The sequence below is a fragment of the Rhagoletis zephyria genome, unplaced genomic scaffold (assembly GCF_001687245.7).
Source record: "Rhagoletis zephyria isolate East Lansing unplaced genomic scaffold, Rhagoletis_zephyria_1.1 Rzeph_scaffold_05568, whole genome shotgun sequence".
NCBI lineage: Eukaryota > Metazoa > Arthropoda > Insecta > Diptera > Tephritidae > Rhagoletis > Rhagoletis zephyria.
The window spans coordinates 25187-41225 of record NW_016162651.1 but is presented as its reverse complement, the minus strand read 5'-3'; the positions used below and the strand labels follow the sequence as shown (position 1 = coordinate 41225).

General features: G+C 42.7%; 3 protein-coding genes across 3 annotated transcripts in view; 2 read left to right on the top strand and 1 right to left on the bottom strand.

Moving 5' to 3' along the window:
* Positions 1-986: 986 nt before the first annotated feature.
* On the top strand, positions 987-2399 carry LOC108372238 (putative nuclease HARBI1). Its single transcript, XM_017627886.1, has 3 exons — positions 987-1086; positions 1128-1290; positions 1352-2399. Exons 1-3 carry the CDS (start codon positions 987-989, stop codon positions 2004-2006), a joined length of 918 nt encoding a protein of 305 aa, XP_017483375.1. The 3' UTR covers positions 2007-2399.
* Positions 2400-3313: 914 nt separating this feature from the next.
* LOC108372237 (uncharacterized) lies at positions 3314-4410 on the bottom strand. Its single transcript, XM_017627885.1, has 4 exons — positions 4397-4410; positions 4149-4326; positions 3912-4084; positions 3314-3853 (listed from the first exon to the last, which is right to left on the bottom strand). Exons 1-4 carry the CDS (start codon positions 4408-4410, stop codon positions 3805-3807), a joined length of 414 nt encoding a protein of 137 aa, XP_017483374.1. The 3' UTR covers positions 3314-3804.
* A 9693-nt stretch (positions 4411-14103) lies between these two features.
* Positions 14104-16039, top strand: part of LOC108372236 (uncharacterized) — a 2137-nt gene continuing 201 nt past the window's right edge. Inside the window, exon 1 of the mRNA XM_017627884.1 lies at positions 14104-14760. Within this exon, the coding sequence (XP_017483373.1) occupies positions 14104-14760 (657 nt within the window). The remainder of the gene's footprint in view (positions 14761-16039) is intronic.

Sequence of the window (16039 nt, the reverse complement as noted above, 5' to 3'; positions counted from 1 at the left end):
TGAAGCCACTACCTGGAGCAAAGCTGCANGGAGAGAGTACTGACAGTGGGTACTGGAGGGAACATTCCATTATTCGACCGGATTTGGCCCCTTTTTATGTGAAGCCACTACCTGGAGCAAAGCTGCAGACTGCAACTGGTTAATGCACCCAAGTGTTAGGAGAAGTATCATGCCAAGTAATAATCGACTGTTGGGCCTCGTACACTAAGTTTATAGTGGCAGACATTGTGGATGAAGTCATCATCGGCGTGGATCTCTTACTTGGCCAAGGCATGAAGATTGACCTCCAGAGAATGATCCTGACAGATCGTCACAGGAAAGTGCCACTTAGGGTTGGTTACGACAGCCAGTGCTGCAGCAGACGGTTAGTCTTAGAGGAAGTGTCGAAGATTCCACCAGAAACGGAAGCGGTTAATTGGGCGGCGGTTGGCAGTGATGGAGACGGAGTGGTTTCTTCAGGAGAAGGAAGCGGTTCACCGATACAGGAAAAGCGTGACGGTTCCGCTAGCTCAGTGAAGAAGAGGTCGCAACAAGGAAGTGATCATGGCAAGCCAGGCAGTGTTTCCGGTAGGAGGAAAGCCGCTAAACCATGTTGCAATGGTTATACGCCGGTGGCCGGAAATGGAAGCGGCTGTGGGAGCAGTAGGCGCGCTTTGAAGTGTCCCGAAAAAGGTGGTCGGAAAAGGCGAGCAGTTAAGCCGGAAGCCAAGGTTGAGATTATACATGTCCGGTCAATGAAGTTAGCATCGGCGGAAGAGCGAGATACGAAACGACTGCGGAAGTTTCAGCGTAAGGATCCGGATGTTTCAAGATGTGCTAAAGGTAGTGCAGCACGAAGGCGGGAGTCTGGGTGTCATGGACAGATGATGCGGCATAGATCTGGCGAAAAGGGTGCCCATGAGAAGAGACATGGACTGGTCACCACCAGTGGCCGACAGAAGCACGACCATGTGAGATGGCGCACCACCGGAGATAAGCTGGAAGCAATGTCCAGTAACGCATCGAGCCGAGAAGAGCTACAGGAAGGTGATTCGGTGTTGTTGCACATGCCGCAGCCGAAGAAAGGCTTCACCTCCGAACAACAGCGTAACTGGAAAGGTCCATATAGGATTGACAAACGGCTGAAGGACGCAGTGCATCGAATCCAGACAATGGGGAGACCGAGGACCAAGATGAAAGTGGCCCACTTGGAAAGACTTGCAACCTGATATGCAACCTGATCGCGAAGCACAAGTCATCGGAAGTAACATTTCCTGTCACAAACGAGGAACAATTGGCTATAAAAGCTGGGTAATTTACCAACAAATTAAGTATGTGTAAATGTGCTCATGAGTTTTTAAATTTTGGCTAGATTCTATACAAAGTTCGGATTGAAAGGAGTTGTTGGTGCAATCGACTGCACACATGTGGCGCTGATCTGTCCACCGAAGAATGACCCAACAAAACCCTGCAGTCTCTATATGAACAGAAAGGGTTACTATAGTGTTAATGTTGAAGCAGTATGTGATGATAAATTAAGATTTTTGGCCATTAATGCTAACTTTCCGGGATCCTGCCATGACTCAGGCTTATGGACAACATCGAAAGTGCGTTCATTCATGAGCACATCAAGAGGGAGTTTGCTCCTTGGTGATCAGGGATATCCATTAGAGCCTTGGCTGATTACTCCCTTGGCTGAATCAGCGTCTTTGCAAGAGGAAAAGTTCAACAAAATGCACTGCAAAGCACGCAATGTTGTAGAAAGGGGATTCGGCGTAGTTAAGTCACGTTTTCGATGCATTTCACAGCATCGTACGTTGCATTATAGCCCAGAGGTTGTGACTATAATAGTAAACACTTGCTTTATTTTACACAATATTATGGTGAAATTGTGGCCAAATGATGAAGTGGAGTTGGAAGAAGAAGAAAGTTGGGAACTAATTACAGAATCCTCGAATGCAACTAGCAGTCACCTCCACCGAGAAGGTGAAAGAGTTCGCCGACATTTAATCAACCATATAGCGTAGTATATTACTTTTTATTAAGATAATATACAGTAACTCACACTCAAATGATATAGTGATAGTTTTACAATTTTCGCAACGTTTTTCATTCTGAAATTTTTTCTTTGTTTTTTTTAAAAGGTAAAGCTTATTATCTATCAAATACCATATAAATCTAAATTACATACTTTGTGCAAAAGCTAGAAACAGAACAGAAGTCTCAAAAAAAATCAACCTTTTATTCAGAATGTTTAGAAAATTTTTGAGTATGCATTTGCATAGCCCATTTAATTGTAGTACAACAAAGTGCAAGTCTGAAGTTTCTAAAATATCTCTAAAAATCAACCAATGTTTTAGCAACTTGAAACTTGTACTTCATTATATTAGAATTAAATGGGCTATAAAACTGCATACCCAAATACTTTCTAAAAGTTCTGAATAAAAGGCTTGAAATTTTGCTCAGACTTCTGATTTTTTCAAATTTTTGCAATTTAGATTTATACGGTTTTTGATAGATAATAAGCTATACGTTTATATACGCCCATCGTCAGCCGTTTGAATGATGCCCGGAAGATCGTCGACGATGACGATACTCATCATAGCACCGAATATATTATATTTTTTCATCCTTTGGAATAAATAGTTTTTAAGAAAAGAATGTCAAGCTTTTAAGTTTTTTTAACCCCAGCATGAAATTTGATTTAATAAAAAGAATAAATATTGGATAGCTGAATTCATTGTCGCTTTAATTCATTTATGTAGGTACTTGGGTTATAAAATATCAATTCATATCACATTTCATTTCAAATGCTTATATGGTATGTTAAAAGATAAAGTCACACTTAATTTCGAATTTCATCTACTTATAATATATGAAAAAAAAACTTATTTATATATGTACATGTGCTAGTTCTTAGTATATATGTATATGTATATGTTTCAGGAATAAAATTTAATACTATATAAAAAAAAAGAAATAATTCAACAAAAACAAAAAATTTATTCAGCCTTATATACATCGAGCCCTAACCGCCAAAAAAAAGTGAGCGACCTTTTTTGTGTATTCTTTTTGATGCAGAAATGCATCTTGATGCTCTAGGAGTATATACACTCACCAGAATATGTTTCCGTCCAGTGTTTCTTTTTTAAATATTTGCAATGTTTTTGGTAACATTTTTTTCGTTTATTTTTAATAGAAATATAGGTCATTCTGATTCAAAGTTTTTACAAAATTGAGGAAAATTCGACAAATTTTCACCAAAATTTTCAACTTTTAATTAAAATTTTTAAGAATTTTTTTGAGTATGCAGTTTTGTAGTTCAAAAAAAGTGTAGTGCGAAAAAATTGTTTATGAGAAACATTGCAAATATTAAAAAAACACTGTGCGGAAAAATTATCTGGTGAGTGTACATATGCATCAAAAAGAAAATTAGAAAAATGTCGCTTACGTCTCTTTGGCGGTTAGAGCTCGATATGTGCAGTTCTTAATTCTGCTGCTGTCTTTGCAGAGAAATCAGCTCCTAAATTACACCAGCAAGAGATGAAAGGCCGTTCCCCAAATTGCTTAGCGAATCAGCCAGTCTTGATTGCTCCTCTCTGCGCTCCCTCATATCACGCTGGACAATTTCCAGAATTTCACTGCGAAATGTCTTCCTTCGAGAGCGTGATACGGGGGGCAAAACACTACTAGGAGCTGAAGCACTACATGCTGGAGGACTGGGCGATTCGCAGAAAGTGATGCAAAACGGGGAAGGACATCTTTGAAGAGAAATTTCCACTACGTCTTCCGATATGCCGGCAGAGAAAGAAGGCAACACTTCAGTTAATCCCTCTGAATATGGTGGCGGAATATTTTCCTCGTTGTTTTCAGCCTTTTAAAAAAAAAGGTCAATATTTTTCGCATATATGATATATTTATAGTTTGCTTACCGGGAATCCAAGTATGGAGTTTGAGTGGTCCTCCACAGCAGCAATGCTTCTAGGGCTTGCTGCTCGAACTCTGTTAGCTCCGACACTGGGTTCTGCCCTCCACCCGTCTTATTCCGCTCGGCAATCACTTTGCGCGCACGTGACCTCAACTGCTTGCGCCAATTTCGCAGGCTCTAAAATTATACGCCATTTTCAATATATCTACAAACATGTGCTTAAAAAGATAGTGCTTCTTACCTCTCTCCAAGCATCGGAGCTTCTAGTGGGCCCCACCATAGCGTTTAAATTTGTCGCGATCTCCAGCCACATATCTGCGATGAGATGTGGCGCTGTGGGGCAGTTCTTTCCTTGTAGCAGTTGGGGATGGTCTTTTATGAAGCTGACATACCAACGCAATTGGGATTGGGTGGTTCTCGCATATTACCTGCCATTAAAAATTAATTATTGCTTTAAAATTTACCAAAATACTTCAGAGTATTACTTACATGTTCATCTCCATCTTGTTTTTGCTTGTAAATTGAAATTCAACTTTCTACCACACGCAAACAAACGGCGGATGCTGAGTTTCGCACTGTTGACAGCGTTACCAGTATGCCAGAATGCCGGTTACAAGAAGTGGTAACATTTTTCGGTAATAAAATTTACTGGTAATAAAATGTCCGGTAACGTGCAGAATAGACCTGTAAAACAAACTTTGCGCCTGCCAAAATTATTATAACCTCAAATCGCTGGTATTGTTACTTTATTTCACATTTCATTTGCGCTATTACACTCAGTTTACACTATACACTTCTTCTTTTTTTACTTTCACCTAAATAAAATATTCTAACCAAAATATAATAGCAAATTTCGCTACACCATGGCAGCGCTACTTTTATGGTTTACAGTTTTTTTTATCGAAGTATTGATTTTTATGGAAAAAGCGCCGTAGGCGAAAATTTTTAATAAAATAATCGCGCCATTTTTTATTAAAAATATTCATTTATATATATATTAAATGAAAGAAGATACCGAAAAGCATTGAACACTGCACACACCTTGTAAGGAAAAGTGAATTATTACGAAATACTAATACGGTGGCAGCACTATAGCTAATTTGGAATCGCGCGTTTCAGTTCGCAAAGATTGACAAATTCTTTTTAGTAACAAAATAATCTATCTTAGGTTGATAAAACTATGTGTTTGTTTAATAATTAAGTTAAATTATATATTTTAATAGGCGCGTATTCGTAGTCCAGCAACTAAGTCGAAACTAACAAAGTTGCAACTTAAATTTAAGTACCAACTTAAAATTTACCCCTATTCATAGTCGCATTTCAGACTTCTACTAAGTACTTTCGACTTGGTTTACGATATAGCAAAACGAGTGTGAAAATGTATCGATTTTTCTTTACGATATTTTGGAAAAATTACATTTTTATTAAATAGTGTCAAGTTTGATCATCGGTTTATGTAATTTTTATTTTCATTGCATGATTATGTAAAATAATAAGGTATAATTTTCTTGTTAATTGTGTGAAATAGCCAGAACAACCGCAGTGATGTGAAGTCGATGTTTATCGAAAGCATGCTGTGAAACATACAAATAGTAGATATCTAAATGTTATGCACAAATTTACTTTAAAAGAACTAGCGTGAAACTGACTTATTGTTTGAGAATTTATCTAAATTATTCCAATTATAAAATTGTGATGTAGCTTTATTCGAATTGTAATACGCATTTAATTTCATCTTCCGATTAAAATGGATCGATCTTTATTCAATATTATCAAAATCGCCCTCTACCAACTTAATTTGTACATATTTCGTCTGTTTTCCCTTAATTTGATAAAATACTTCTTCATAGTTACGACTTAGTTGCAGCTGCAGCCGAAACTAAATTTTAAGTTGGTACTTAGCCAGAAAAGTCGAAACTAAGGCGACTATGAATAGTTTCGACTTAGTGGAGTACTAAATATGACTATGAATATGCGCCATAGTGTTTGAAAAGTGAGAACAGGTGATTTAGTGAATTTTTGTCGGGGTAATTGCCCATACAAAACAACGAAATTTAACAAAAGTTTTTTGTTTATAACTTTTAAATGGTTAATAATATTAGCCCCCCCCCCCTGCGGATTGTTAATAGGGGGACCGAAACGCGTCGTTTGGTACCCCTCCCGACTTTTCCGGACCTTTTTTTAGCGGTTGTTACCCTATACTAGAGAATTACCCTTTTCAACATGAATTAGCAGAGTGCACTTTTCGTTTGTTTACAATTTGGTTGCAAAACACAATACAGCTGATCGTTTGACACATTTACCAGAATTTACCAGCAAAAAATTCTCGGACTAAAACTGGTAACTTCTGACCGAGAGAGAATCGTATTAACTCTCTTTTTTGTCCTCTCAATAGTCAGAGAACCGAGTACGGGATCGATTTCCAGTAAAATCTGACTGATTCTGACTATTTCTGACAAGTCCGGACTCGTACGGGATCGCAACTACTGAGTAGGAATGTTCGATATCGTATCGATTATTCTGAATGTCGATATTTTATGGTGCGATAATCGATTTTTTTAATCGATATTCCCAGGTCGATATATCGAAGACATCGATACTTTGCCCGCATTAACGATATTTAAGTTGAAATTTATTTTTCATCTACAAAAGAGTTTATGGGAAAACACTAAGCTAGTTTTACCCAGCAGCTAGTGTGATTTACTTAGCTTTTAAGTTTGACAAACCGCTTGCATGGTGTTCCCACCGTTAGAGTTATTGTCTTGTTCTATCTTCTTTAACAATACAGTGACCAACATTTCGTTTTAATCCTCAGTAAATATACAAGATTGAAATAACACAATTAGGTATTGATAGGCAGGTCTAATATTCTATTCAATGGGAGTGAGATTTGCAACATCGATTTTTCCGATATCGATATTGTTCAGCCCGATATATATGCACATCGATTTTGTATGCAATGAATTAGGTCGATTCATGATATCGATTCTTCCTTAACTATCGAAAATTCCAAGTACTGAGTACGGATTGTGGCGAATACTGCGGCAACGCGAAGCGAACAACGAGAAATAGGCAGAATGTTCGAGGAATGACGTAGATGGTTCCATAAAGAGAAACGTCAAGTTGGGTGAACACTGCGAACAGCGAGAGAAAGAGAATGGGCGATGAACTCCAGAACGTACGAGAGTTGCTATGAGTACAAGTGCAGGTATATAAGAGCCACGACACAGCGGAGTTGGACAGTTACAAGTCAGCAAGCTAGAAGTAAAGTGAGCAGAGAAGTGAGTTGAGAATAAGCAAGCTATAAGTTTAATTGTGTTAACAAGTTTAGTAAAGCATTGTTATTGCTTTAACAAGTATTGTAAAGTGTCTTTACTGTATTAGCGAGTATTGTAAATTGTTTGTTGTACAATAAAGTTAATTGTACTATAATTTGGTCATCGTTAGCATTTATTTAACGTTAGTTAAGGTTTAAAGGATAATCGTAACAACTGGTATCAGAAGTGGGATTGTTAAATAAATCCCGAAGGATAAACTTTTGAAAATGGCAAAAAGTCAAGACCTAAAGAGCGAGGAACTCAAACAGGAGTTGGAGAAGCGAAATTTAGCAACCTCAGGAAGAAAAGTGGAGTTACTATCACGGCTGCGAGAGGCTATGGAAGCAGAAAGCATCGACGTGGACAAATACGACTTCCAGGGTAAACCCCCCGATACATCCGCAAAAGACGAACAGAAGTAGGAGGATGCATGTTCGTCGAAGGATGTGCATCAGACATCCGGGAGGGTGGAAGAACAGCAAAAGGCTCCTTCGTCATCAACGGCTATGGACATGAACACGTTATTGTCTGCCATGTCACAGATGTCATCACAGATTTCATCCCAGCTGCAAGTGCAGGAAACACGCAAGTCATCGCAGCTGGAAGCACAGAAAACGTACATGTCATCGCAGCTAGATGAATAGATTACTCAGCTACAAGAGAATTTATTCAAAGATAACGCGGAACTCAGAGAGAGACAGGATAAAATCGAGGAACGACAAGATAAAATCGAAGAGCTAATTAAGGAGGAAGTTGAGGCTAAGGTAAAATAATTGGAAGGTCGTCTCCGAGATATGCAGTTGAATCGTCCAGCTACTTCGACGAGCGTGCCCAAGGTAAAGACTCTATCCTTTAACGGCACGATTCCTTTCTAAGTCTTTAAGCTCCAGTCCAAAAAGCCGGCTGCAGAAAACAACTGGAGAAAGGAGGATAAATCCGCTGCACTATTTGTGGCATTAAAAGGACCTGCAGCGGAAATCTTGCAGACTATTCCTGGTTGTGAAAGGAACAGTTACGATGCGTTAATGGGTGCAGTGGAAAGATGTTATGGTAGCGAGCACAGGAGACAGATTTACCAGATAGAACTGGAGACTCTCTGCCAGAAATCCAACGAGACATTACAGGAATTCGCCTCTGAGATTGAAAGGTTGGCTCATTTGGCAATTGGAGACGCATCTGGTGAGCACCTTGAAAGGGTAAAAATCCAGAGGTTCATCAACGGAATGCGGGACATGTATACCAAGCGAGAGACGTACGCGAATCCAAAGGCAACATTTGCTGAAACCGTCTCGTATGCTCAGACACGTGAAACGGCAGCACTCCTAAGTAAACCAGCCTACAAAGCCCATCGATTGGAAGTGGAAACACCGGACGAGACAATTGAAATGCTGAAGAAGATAATCCAACTGCTGGGTGAGAAAAAGCATGGATCTGGCAAATGTTTTAAATGTGGAAAGCCAGGCCACATCGCCCGCGATTGCAGTGCGAGTTCCAATGGGCTCAACAATTCAGTAGGACGCAAACGCAGGACTGAGGGAGACGAATCCAACTCCAATCAGTGGTTAAACTCAAACGAGCCAGCAGTCAGAAGCAGTTGTGTGGGCGAAGATTAATGGAGATTGTGGTACAAACAAATTATGGGTTGTCGAAGCAACACAAAATTCTACACCGGATGGACGCATCGCAGTTCGAGTGCTAAATGATTTCAAATCACCAGTCAAACTCCGAAGAGGAGCTGTACTGGGGCAATGTCGAGCGGTAGAGGCAATCTTCAACTGCGAAAAATTACCTGAAAGCGATTCCATTGGCGAGAATGACATTGCGGAAGACATTAATGCATGGGCGGAAGGGTTGGAAGAAAAATACCAGCACAAGGCTAAGGAACTTCTCCGCAGATACTCTAACATATTCGACAAGGATGGCGACAAACCAGGCTGGACTAAAGTTGTGAAACATCGCATTGATACTGGCGATGCAAGGCCAATCCGTCAAGCTCCTCCGAGTGTTCCACTTGCCAAACGTGAAACTGTTAGCCATATAATAAAAGAAATGAGCGAGAGTGGTATGATTGAACCATCAGCGAGTCCATGTAGTTCGCCAGTAGTACTTGTGAAGAAGGATGGTCAAATGCGGTTCTGCGTAGACTACCGGAAACTACACGATGTGACGAAAAAGGACAGCTATCCTCTTCCCAGGATCGATGACACTCTGGACTCGTTGACTGGAACAAAGAGGTTTCCAACACTCGACCTTAAGAGCGGTTATTGGCAAGTGGAGCTCAGTGACGAGGATAAGTAGAAGACAGCTTTCAGTGTTGGAGACGATCTGTGGCAATTCACGGTGATGCTCCTTGGATTATGCAACGCTCCTGCCACTTTTGAACGACTTATGGACCATGTGCTCAAAGGACTGCATTGAAAACATGTTTGGTGTATATAGACGACAATATCGTATTGGGTAAAAGCTTTGAGGAACACCTGAACAATTTGGAAGAAGTTTTTCAGAGGATAGCTGGCGCTGGTCTGAAGCTAAGTCCTAAAGGGTGCTGACTATTCAAGAAGGAGGTGAACTACTTGGGACACAAGGTGGCAACGGAGGGCGTCTGTACTGCGAAGGAAGAGATAGAAGCAGTAAAGGATTGGTCAAGACCTAGGAACCTGGACGAACTACGAAGTTTTCTTGGGCTATGCACCTACTACCGCCGATTTGTTCCGAATTTCGCCAGCGTTGCTAATAGCCTCCACGAGCTCACTAGGAAAAATAGAGCCTTCGAGTGGAACAAGGAGCAGGAGGAGGCTTTCCAGACTCTGAAGGAACGACTATGTACTGCACCTATGCTAGCGTATCCCGTTCCAGGTGCAACGTTTATTTTGGATACGGATGCTAGTGGTTATGCCATAGGAGGCGTACTGTCGCAGTTAATTGATGGGCAGGAGAAGGTAGTTGCCTACTATAGCCGGTCGATTGGAAAACCAGAGAGGAACTACTGCGTAACTCGGAGAGAACTACTAGCGTTGGTGGACTGCGTCAAACATTTCCACAAGTACCTCTATGGGCAACGTTTCCGAGTTCGAACGGACCATGCAGCGCTGAAGTGGCTACTACAGTTTAAGAATCCAGAAGGACAGCTAGCTCGGTGGATTGAGAGACTGCAAAGTTATGACTTCGCTATTGAGCACCGCAAGGGAAGTGTCCACGGTAATGCTGATGCCATGTCCCGCCGACCATGTAGCCTGGAATGTAAACACTGCTCAAAAGCTGAGGGAAAAGAGGACATTATAGACGTCCGTCTAACGACAATAACACCAGCGGAAGAGTGGAAGGAAGAACAGCTACGGAAGTGTCAGCAGGAAGATCCAGATCTGGAGCTTTTGATGCATGGACTGGAGGTGGACAGGAGGCCAACTAAGGAGCAAATGGCAGCGGAAAGCCCCATCGCAAAGGCGTACTGGGCACAATGGAACAGCTTAAAATTAATATCTGGCTGTTTGCATAGGGTATGGGAAAGCGAAGATGGCCAGTGCTCCCGCAACCTGATAGTAGTTCCAAGGGTAAGAATTCCGGATGTACTCAAGGAATTCCACAATGGTCCTAGTGGAGGGCACCTGGGAATCACGAAGACCCTGGAGAAGGTTAAGCAGAGGTTCTATTGGGTTGGTTGTCGGCAATCGGTCGCAGAGTGGATTGCTAACTGCGCGGAGTGTATTGCAGCTAAGGGGCCGAAATCCAGAAGTCATGGCCAGATGAAGCAATATAACTCAGGTGCACCTTTCGAGCGGATTGCCATGGATGTAGCCGGTCCATTTCCTATGAGCGCACAGGGAAACAAATATGTCCTTGTAGTTACGGACTACTTTAGCAAATGGCCGGAGGTATACCCGATTCCAATCCAGGAAGCTAAAATAGTAGCGGAGGTATTCACCTACAACTGGGTTGCGGGATACGGTGTACCGATAGAGGTGCACTCTGACCAGGGAAGAAATTTTGAATCGGCGATATTCCAAGAGATGTGCCAGATACTGGGTATCTGGAAAACTCGAACAACGGCTCTTCATCCCCAATCAGATGGCATGGTGGAGGGGTTCAACCGAACCCTGGATGAGCATTTGCGGAAGGTCGTGGACAAGAATCAGAAAGATCGGGATGTCCGCATACCCTTGTTCCTGATGGGATACCGGTCAGCAGTGCATGAAACAACGGGTAAAACTCCTGCAAGGGTAATCTTCGGCAGTGAGTTCCGTTTGACTAGTGACCTGAAGTTTGGGGTAACTGGCGATGCAAGGAGAATTGGTAAAGAGACGTCCAACATCCTGGAAGAGGAGTTGAGAGAAATACATGCTCTTGTGAGACAGCGAACTCAAATTATGAGTGACAAGATGAAGGCCAGGTATGATAAGGCAATGAACTCCGAGGATTTCCAAGAGGGAGACTTAGTGTTGCATAAGGTTAGTGTTTTGTAGGGTGACTTAGTGTTGCTGTACAATCCACAACGGAAGGAAGGTTTGTCCCCAAAGCTACAATGCAGCTTGGAAGGTCCGTATAAGGTCATAAAACGGCTGAATGACGTAGTGTACCGAATCCAGACCGTTTGGAGACCAAGAAACAAGATAAACGTGGTCCGCTTGGAAAGGCTTGCAGGGTTTTGAATAGCAAGTGTGTCTGATCGGGACGATCAGACTTAGGTGGAGAGCAGTGTGGCGAATACTGCGGCAACGCGAAGCGAACAACGAGAAATAGGCAGAATGTTCGAGGAATGACGTAGAATGTTCCACAAAGAGAAACGTCAAGTTGGATGAACACTGCGAACAGCGAGAGAAGGAGAATGGGCGATGAACTTCAGAACGTTCTAGAGTTGCCATAAGTGCGAGCGCAAGTATATAAGGGCGCCGCCACAGCGAAGCTACGAGTTACAAGTCAGCAAGCTTCAAGTAAAGTGAGCAGAGAAGTGAGTTTCGAATAAGCAAGCTATAAGTTTAATTGTGTTAACAAGTTTAGTAAAGCGTTGTTATTGCTTTAACAAGTATTGTAAAGTGTTTTTACTGTATTAGCGAGTATTGTAAATTGCTTGTTGTACAATAAAGTTAATTGTACTACAATTTGGTCATCGTTAGCATTTATTTAACAATCCAGCGATACGAACCGAAGCATTTGGGAAATCCGGACGAGGTTTCAAGGATAATCGTAACAATTGGTGTCAGAAGTGGGATTGTTAAATAAATCCCGAAGGATAAACTTTTGAAAATGGCAAAAAGTCAAGACCTAAAGATCGAGGTACTCAAACAGGAGTTGGAGAAGCGAAATTTAGCAACCTCAGGAAGAAAAGTGGAGTTACTATCACGGCTGCGAGAGGCTATGGAAGCAGAAAGCATCGACGTGGACAAATACGACTTCCAGGGTAAACCCCCCGATACATCCGCAAAGGACGAACAGAAGTAGGAGGCTGCATGTTCGTCGAAGGATGTGCATCAGACATCCGGGAGGGTTGAAGAACAGCAAAAGGCTCCTTCGTCATCAACGGCTATGGACATGAACACGTTATTGTCTGCCATGTCACAGATGTCATCACAGATTTCATCCCAGCTGCAAGTGCAGGAAACACGCAAGTCATCGCAGCTGGAAGAACAGAAAACGTACATGTCATCGCAGCTAGATGAAAAGATTACTCAGCTACAAGAGAATTTATTCAAAGATAACGCGGAACTCAGAGAGAGACAGGATAAAATCGAGGAACGACAAGATAAAATCGAAGAGCTAATTAAGGAGGAAGTTGAGGCTAAGGTAAAATAATTGGAAGGTCGTCTCCGAGATATGCAGTTGAATCGTCCAGATACTTCGACGAGCGTGCCCAAGGTAAAGACTCTATCCTTTAACGGCACGATTCCTATCTAAGTCTTTAAGCTCCAGTCCAAAAAGCCGGCTGCAGAAAACAACTGGAGAAAGGAGGATAAATCCGCTGTACTATTTGTGGCATTAAAAGGACCTGCAGCGGAAATCTTGCAGACTATTCCTGGTTGTGAAAGGAACAGTTACGATGCGTTAATGGGTGCAGTGGAAAGACGTTATGGTAGCGAGCACAGGGGACAGATTTACCAGATAGAACTGGAGACTCTCTGCCAGAAATCCAACGAGACATTACAGGAATTCGCCTCTGAGATTGAAGGTTGGCTCATTTGGCAATTGGAGACGCATCTGGTGAGCACCTTGAAAGGGTAAAAATCCAGAGGTTCATCAACGGAATTCGGGACATGTATACCAAGCGAGAGACGTACGCGAATCCAAAGGCAACATTTGCTGAAACCATCTCGTATGCTCAGACACGTGAAACGGCAACACTCCTAAGTAAACCAGCCTACAAAGCCCATCGAGTGGAAGTGGAAACACCGGACGAGACAATTGAAATGCTGAAGAAGATAATCCAACTGCTGGGTGAGAAAAAGCATGGATCTGGCAAATGTTTTAAATGTGGAAAGCCAGTGCAAGTTCCAATGGGCTCAACAATTCAGCAGTACGCAAACGCAGGACTGAGGGAGACGAATCCAACTCCAATCAGTCGTTAAACTCAAACGAGCCAGCAGTAAGGGGCGCACACTGGCTCCCGCATTTGAATGCCCCACAATCTCCGTCTCGCGAATTGGCAGAAAAGCGAGCAACGTTGCTGTTGGTGGATATGTGGACGGACATGAGCGAGTATTAACTGTGGATACGGGTGCATCACATTCCATCATTCGATCTGATTTGGTCACTAAAGAGGTAAGGCCATTACCTGGAGCAAGGTTGATAACTGCAACTGGTGAGGACACCCAAGTTGTAGGAGAGGTAACGTGCATAGTCGCAATAGGGAATGTGACGGTGTTACACAAGTTCATAGTCGCGGCGATTATGGATGAAGTCATCATTGGATTAGACTTTTTATTTGATCAAGGTATGGAGATCGACATGAAGAACAGGATTATGAAGTACAACAACATGGAAGTGCCCCTTGGCTTTGGGTATGATGGTCCGTACAGCAGCAAGCGAGTGGTCCTAGAGGAAAGCGAGCAGATTCCACCGAAGTCAGAAGCAGTTGTGTGGGCGAAGATTAATGGAGATTGTGGGACAAACAAATTATGGGTTGTCGAAGCAACACAAAATTCTACACCGGACGTACTTATTGGTAAAACCCTGGCTAAGACGCAAAAAGATGGACGCACCGCAGCTCGAGTGCTAAATGAGTTCAAATCACCAGTCAAACTCCGAAGAGGAACTGTACTGGGGCAATGTCGAGAGGTAGAGGCAATCTTCAACTGCGAAAAATTACCTGAAAGCGATTCCATTGGCGGGAATGACATTGCGGAAGACATCAATGCATGGACGGAAGGGTTGGAAGAAAAATACCAGCACAAGGCTAAGGAACTTCTCCGCAGATACTCCAACATATTCGACAAGGATGGCGACAAACCAGGCTGGACTAACGTTGTGAAACATCGCATTGATACTGGCGATGCAAGGCCAATCCGTCAAGCTCCTCGGAGTGTTCCACTTGCCAAACGTGAAACTGTTAGCCAAATAATAAAAGAAATGAGCGAGAGTGGTGTGATTGAACCATCAGCGAGTCCATGGAGTTCGCCGGTAGTACTTGTGAAGAAGAAGGATGGTCAAATGCGGTTCTGCGTAGACTACCGGAAACTACACGATGTGACGAAAAAGGGCAGCTATCCTCTTCACAGCATCGATGACACTCTGGACTCGTTGACTGGAACAAAGTGGTTCCCAACCATTATTGGCAAGTGGAGGTCAGTGACGAGGATAAGTAGAAGACAGCTATCAGTGTTGGAGACGGTCTGTGGCAATTCACGGTGATGCTCCTTGGATTATGCAACGCTCCTGCCACTTTTGAACGACTTATGGACCATGTGCTCAAAGGACTGCATTGGAAAACATGTTTGGTGTATCTAGACGACATTATCGTATTGGGTAAAAGCTTTGAGGAACACCTGAACAATTTGGAAGAAGTTTTCCAGAGGATAGCTGGCGCTGGTCTGAAGCTAAGTCCTAAAAAGTGCTGACTATTCAAGAAGGAGGTGAACTACTTGGGGCACAAGGTGACAACGGAGGGCATCTGTACTGCGAAGGAAAAGATAGAAGCAGTAAAGGATTGGCCAAGACCTAGGAACCTGCACGAACTACGAAGTTTTCTTGGGCTATGCACCTACTACCGCCGATTTGTTCCGAATTTCGCCAGCGTTGCTAATAGCCTCCACGAGCTCACTAGGAAAAATAGAGCCTTCGAGTGGAACAAGGAGCAGGAGGAGGCTTTCCAGACTCTGAAGGAACGACTATGTACTGCACCTATGCTAGCGTATCCCGTTCCAGGTGCAACGTTTATTTTGGATACGGATGCTAGTGGTTATGCCATAGGAGGCGTACTGTCGCAGGTAATTGATGGGCAGGAGAAGGTAGTTGCCTACTATAGCCGGTCGATTGGAAAACCAGAGAGGAACTACTGCGTAACTCGGAGAGAACTACTAGCGTTTGTGGAGTACGTCAAACATTTCCGCAAGTACCTCTATGGGCAACGTTTCCGAGTTCGAACGGACCATGCAGCGCTGAAGTGGCTACTACAGTTTAAGAATCCAGAAGGACAGCTAGCTCGGTGGATTGAGAGACTGAATGTAAACACTGCTCAAAAGCTGAGGGAAAAAAGGACATTATAGACGTGCGTCTAACGACAATAACACCAGCGGAAGAGTGGAAGGAAGAACAGCTACGAAAGTGTCAGCAGGAAGATCCAGATCTAGAGCTTTTGATGCATGGACTGGAGGTGGACAGGAGGCCA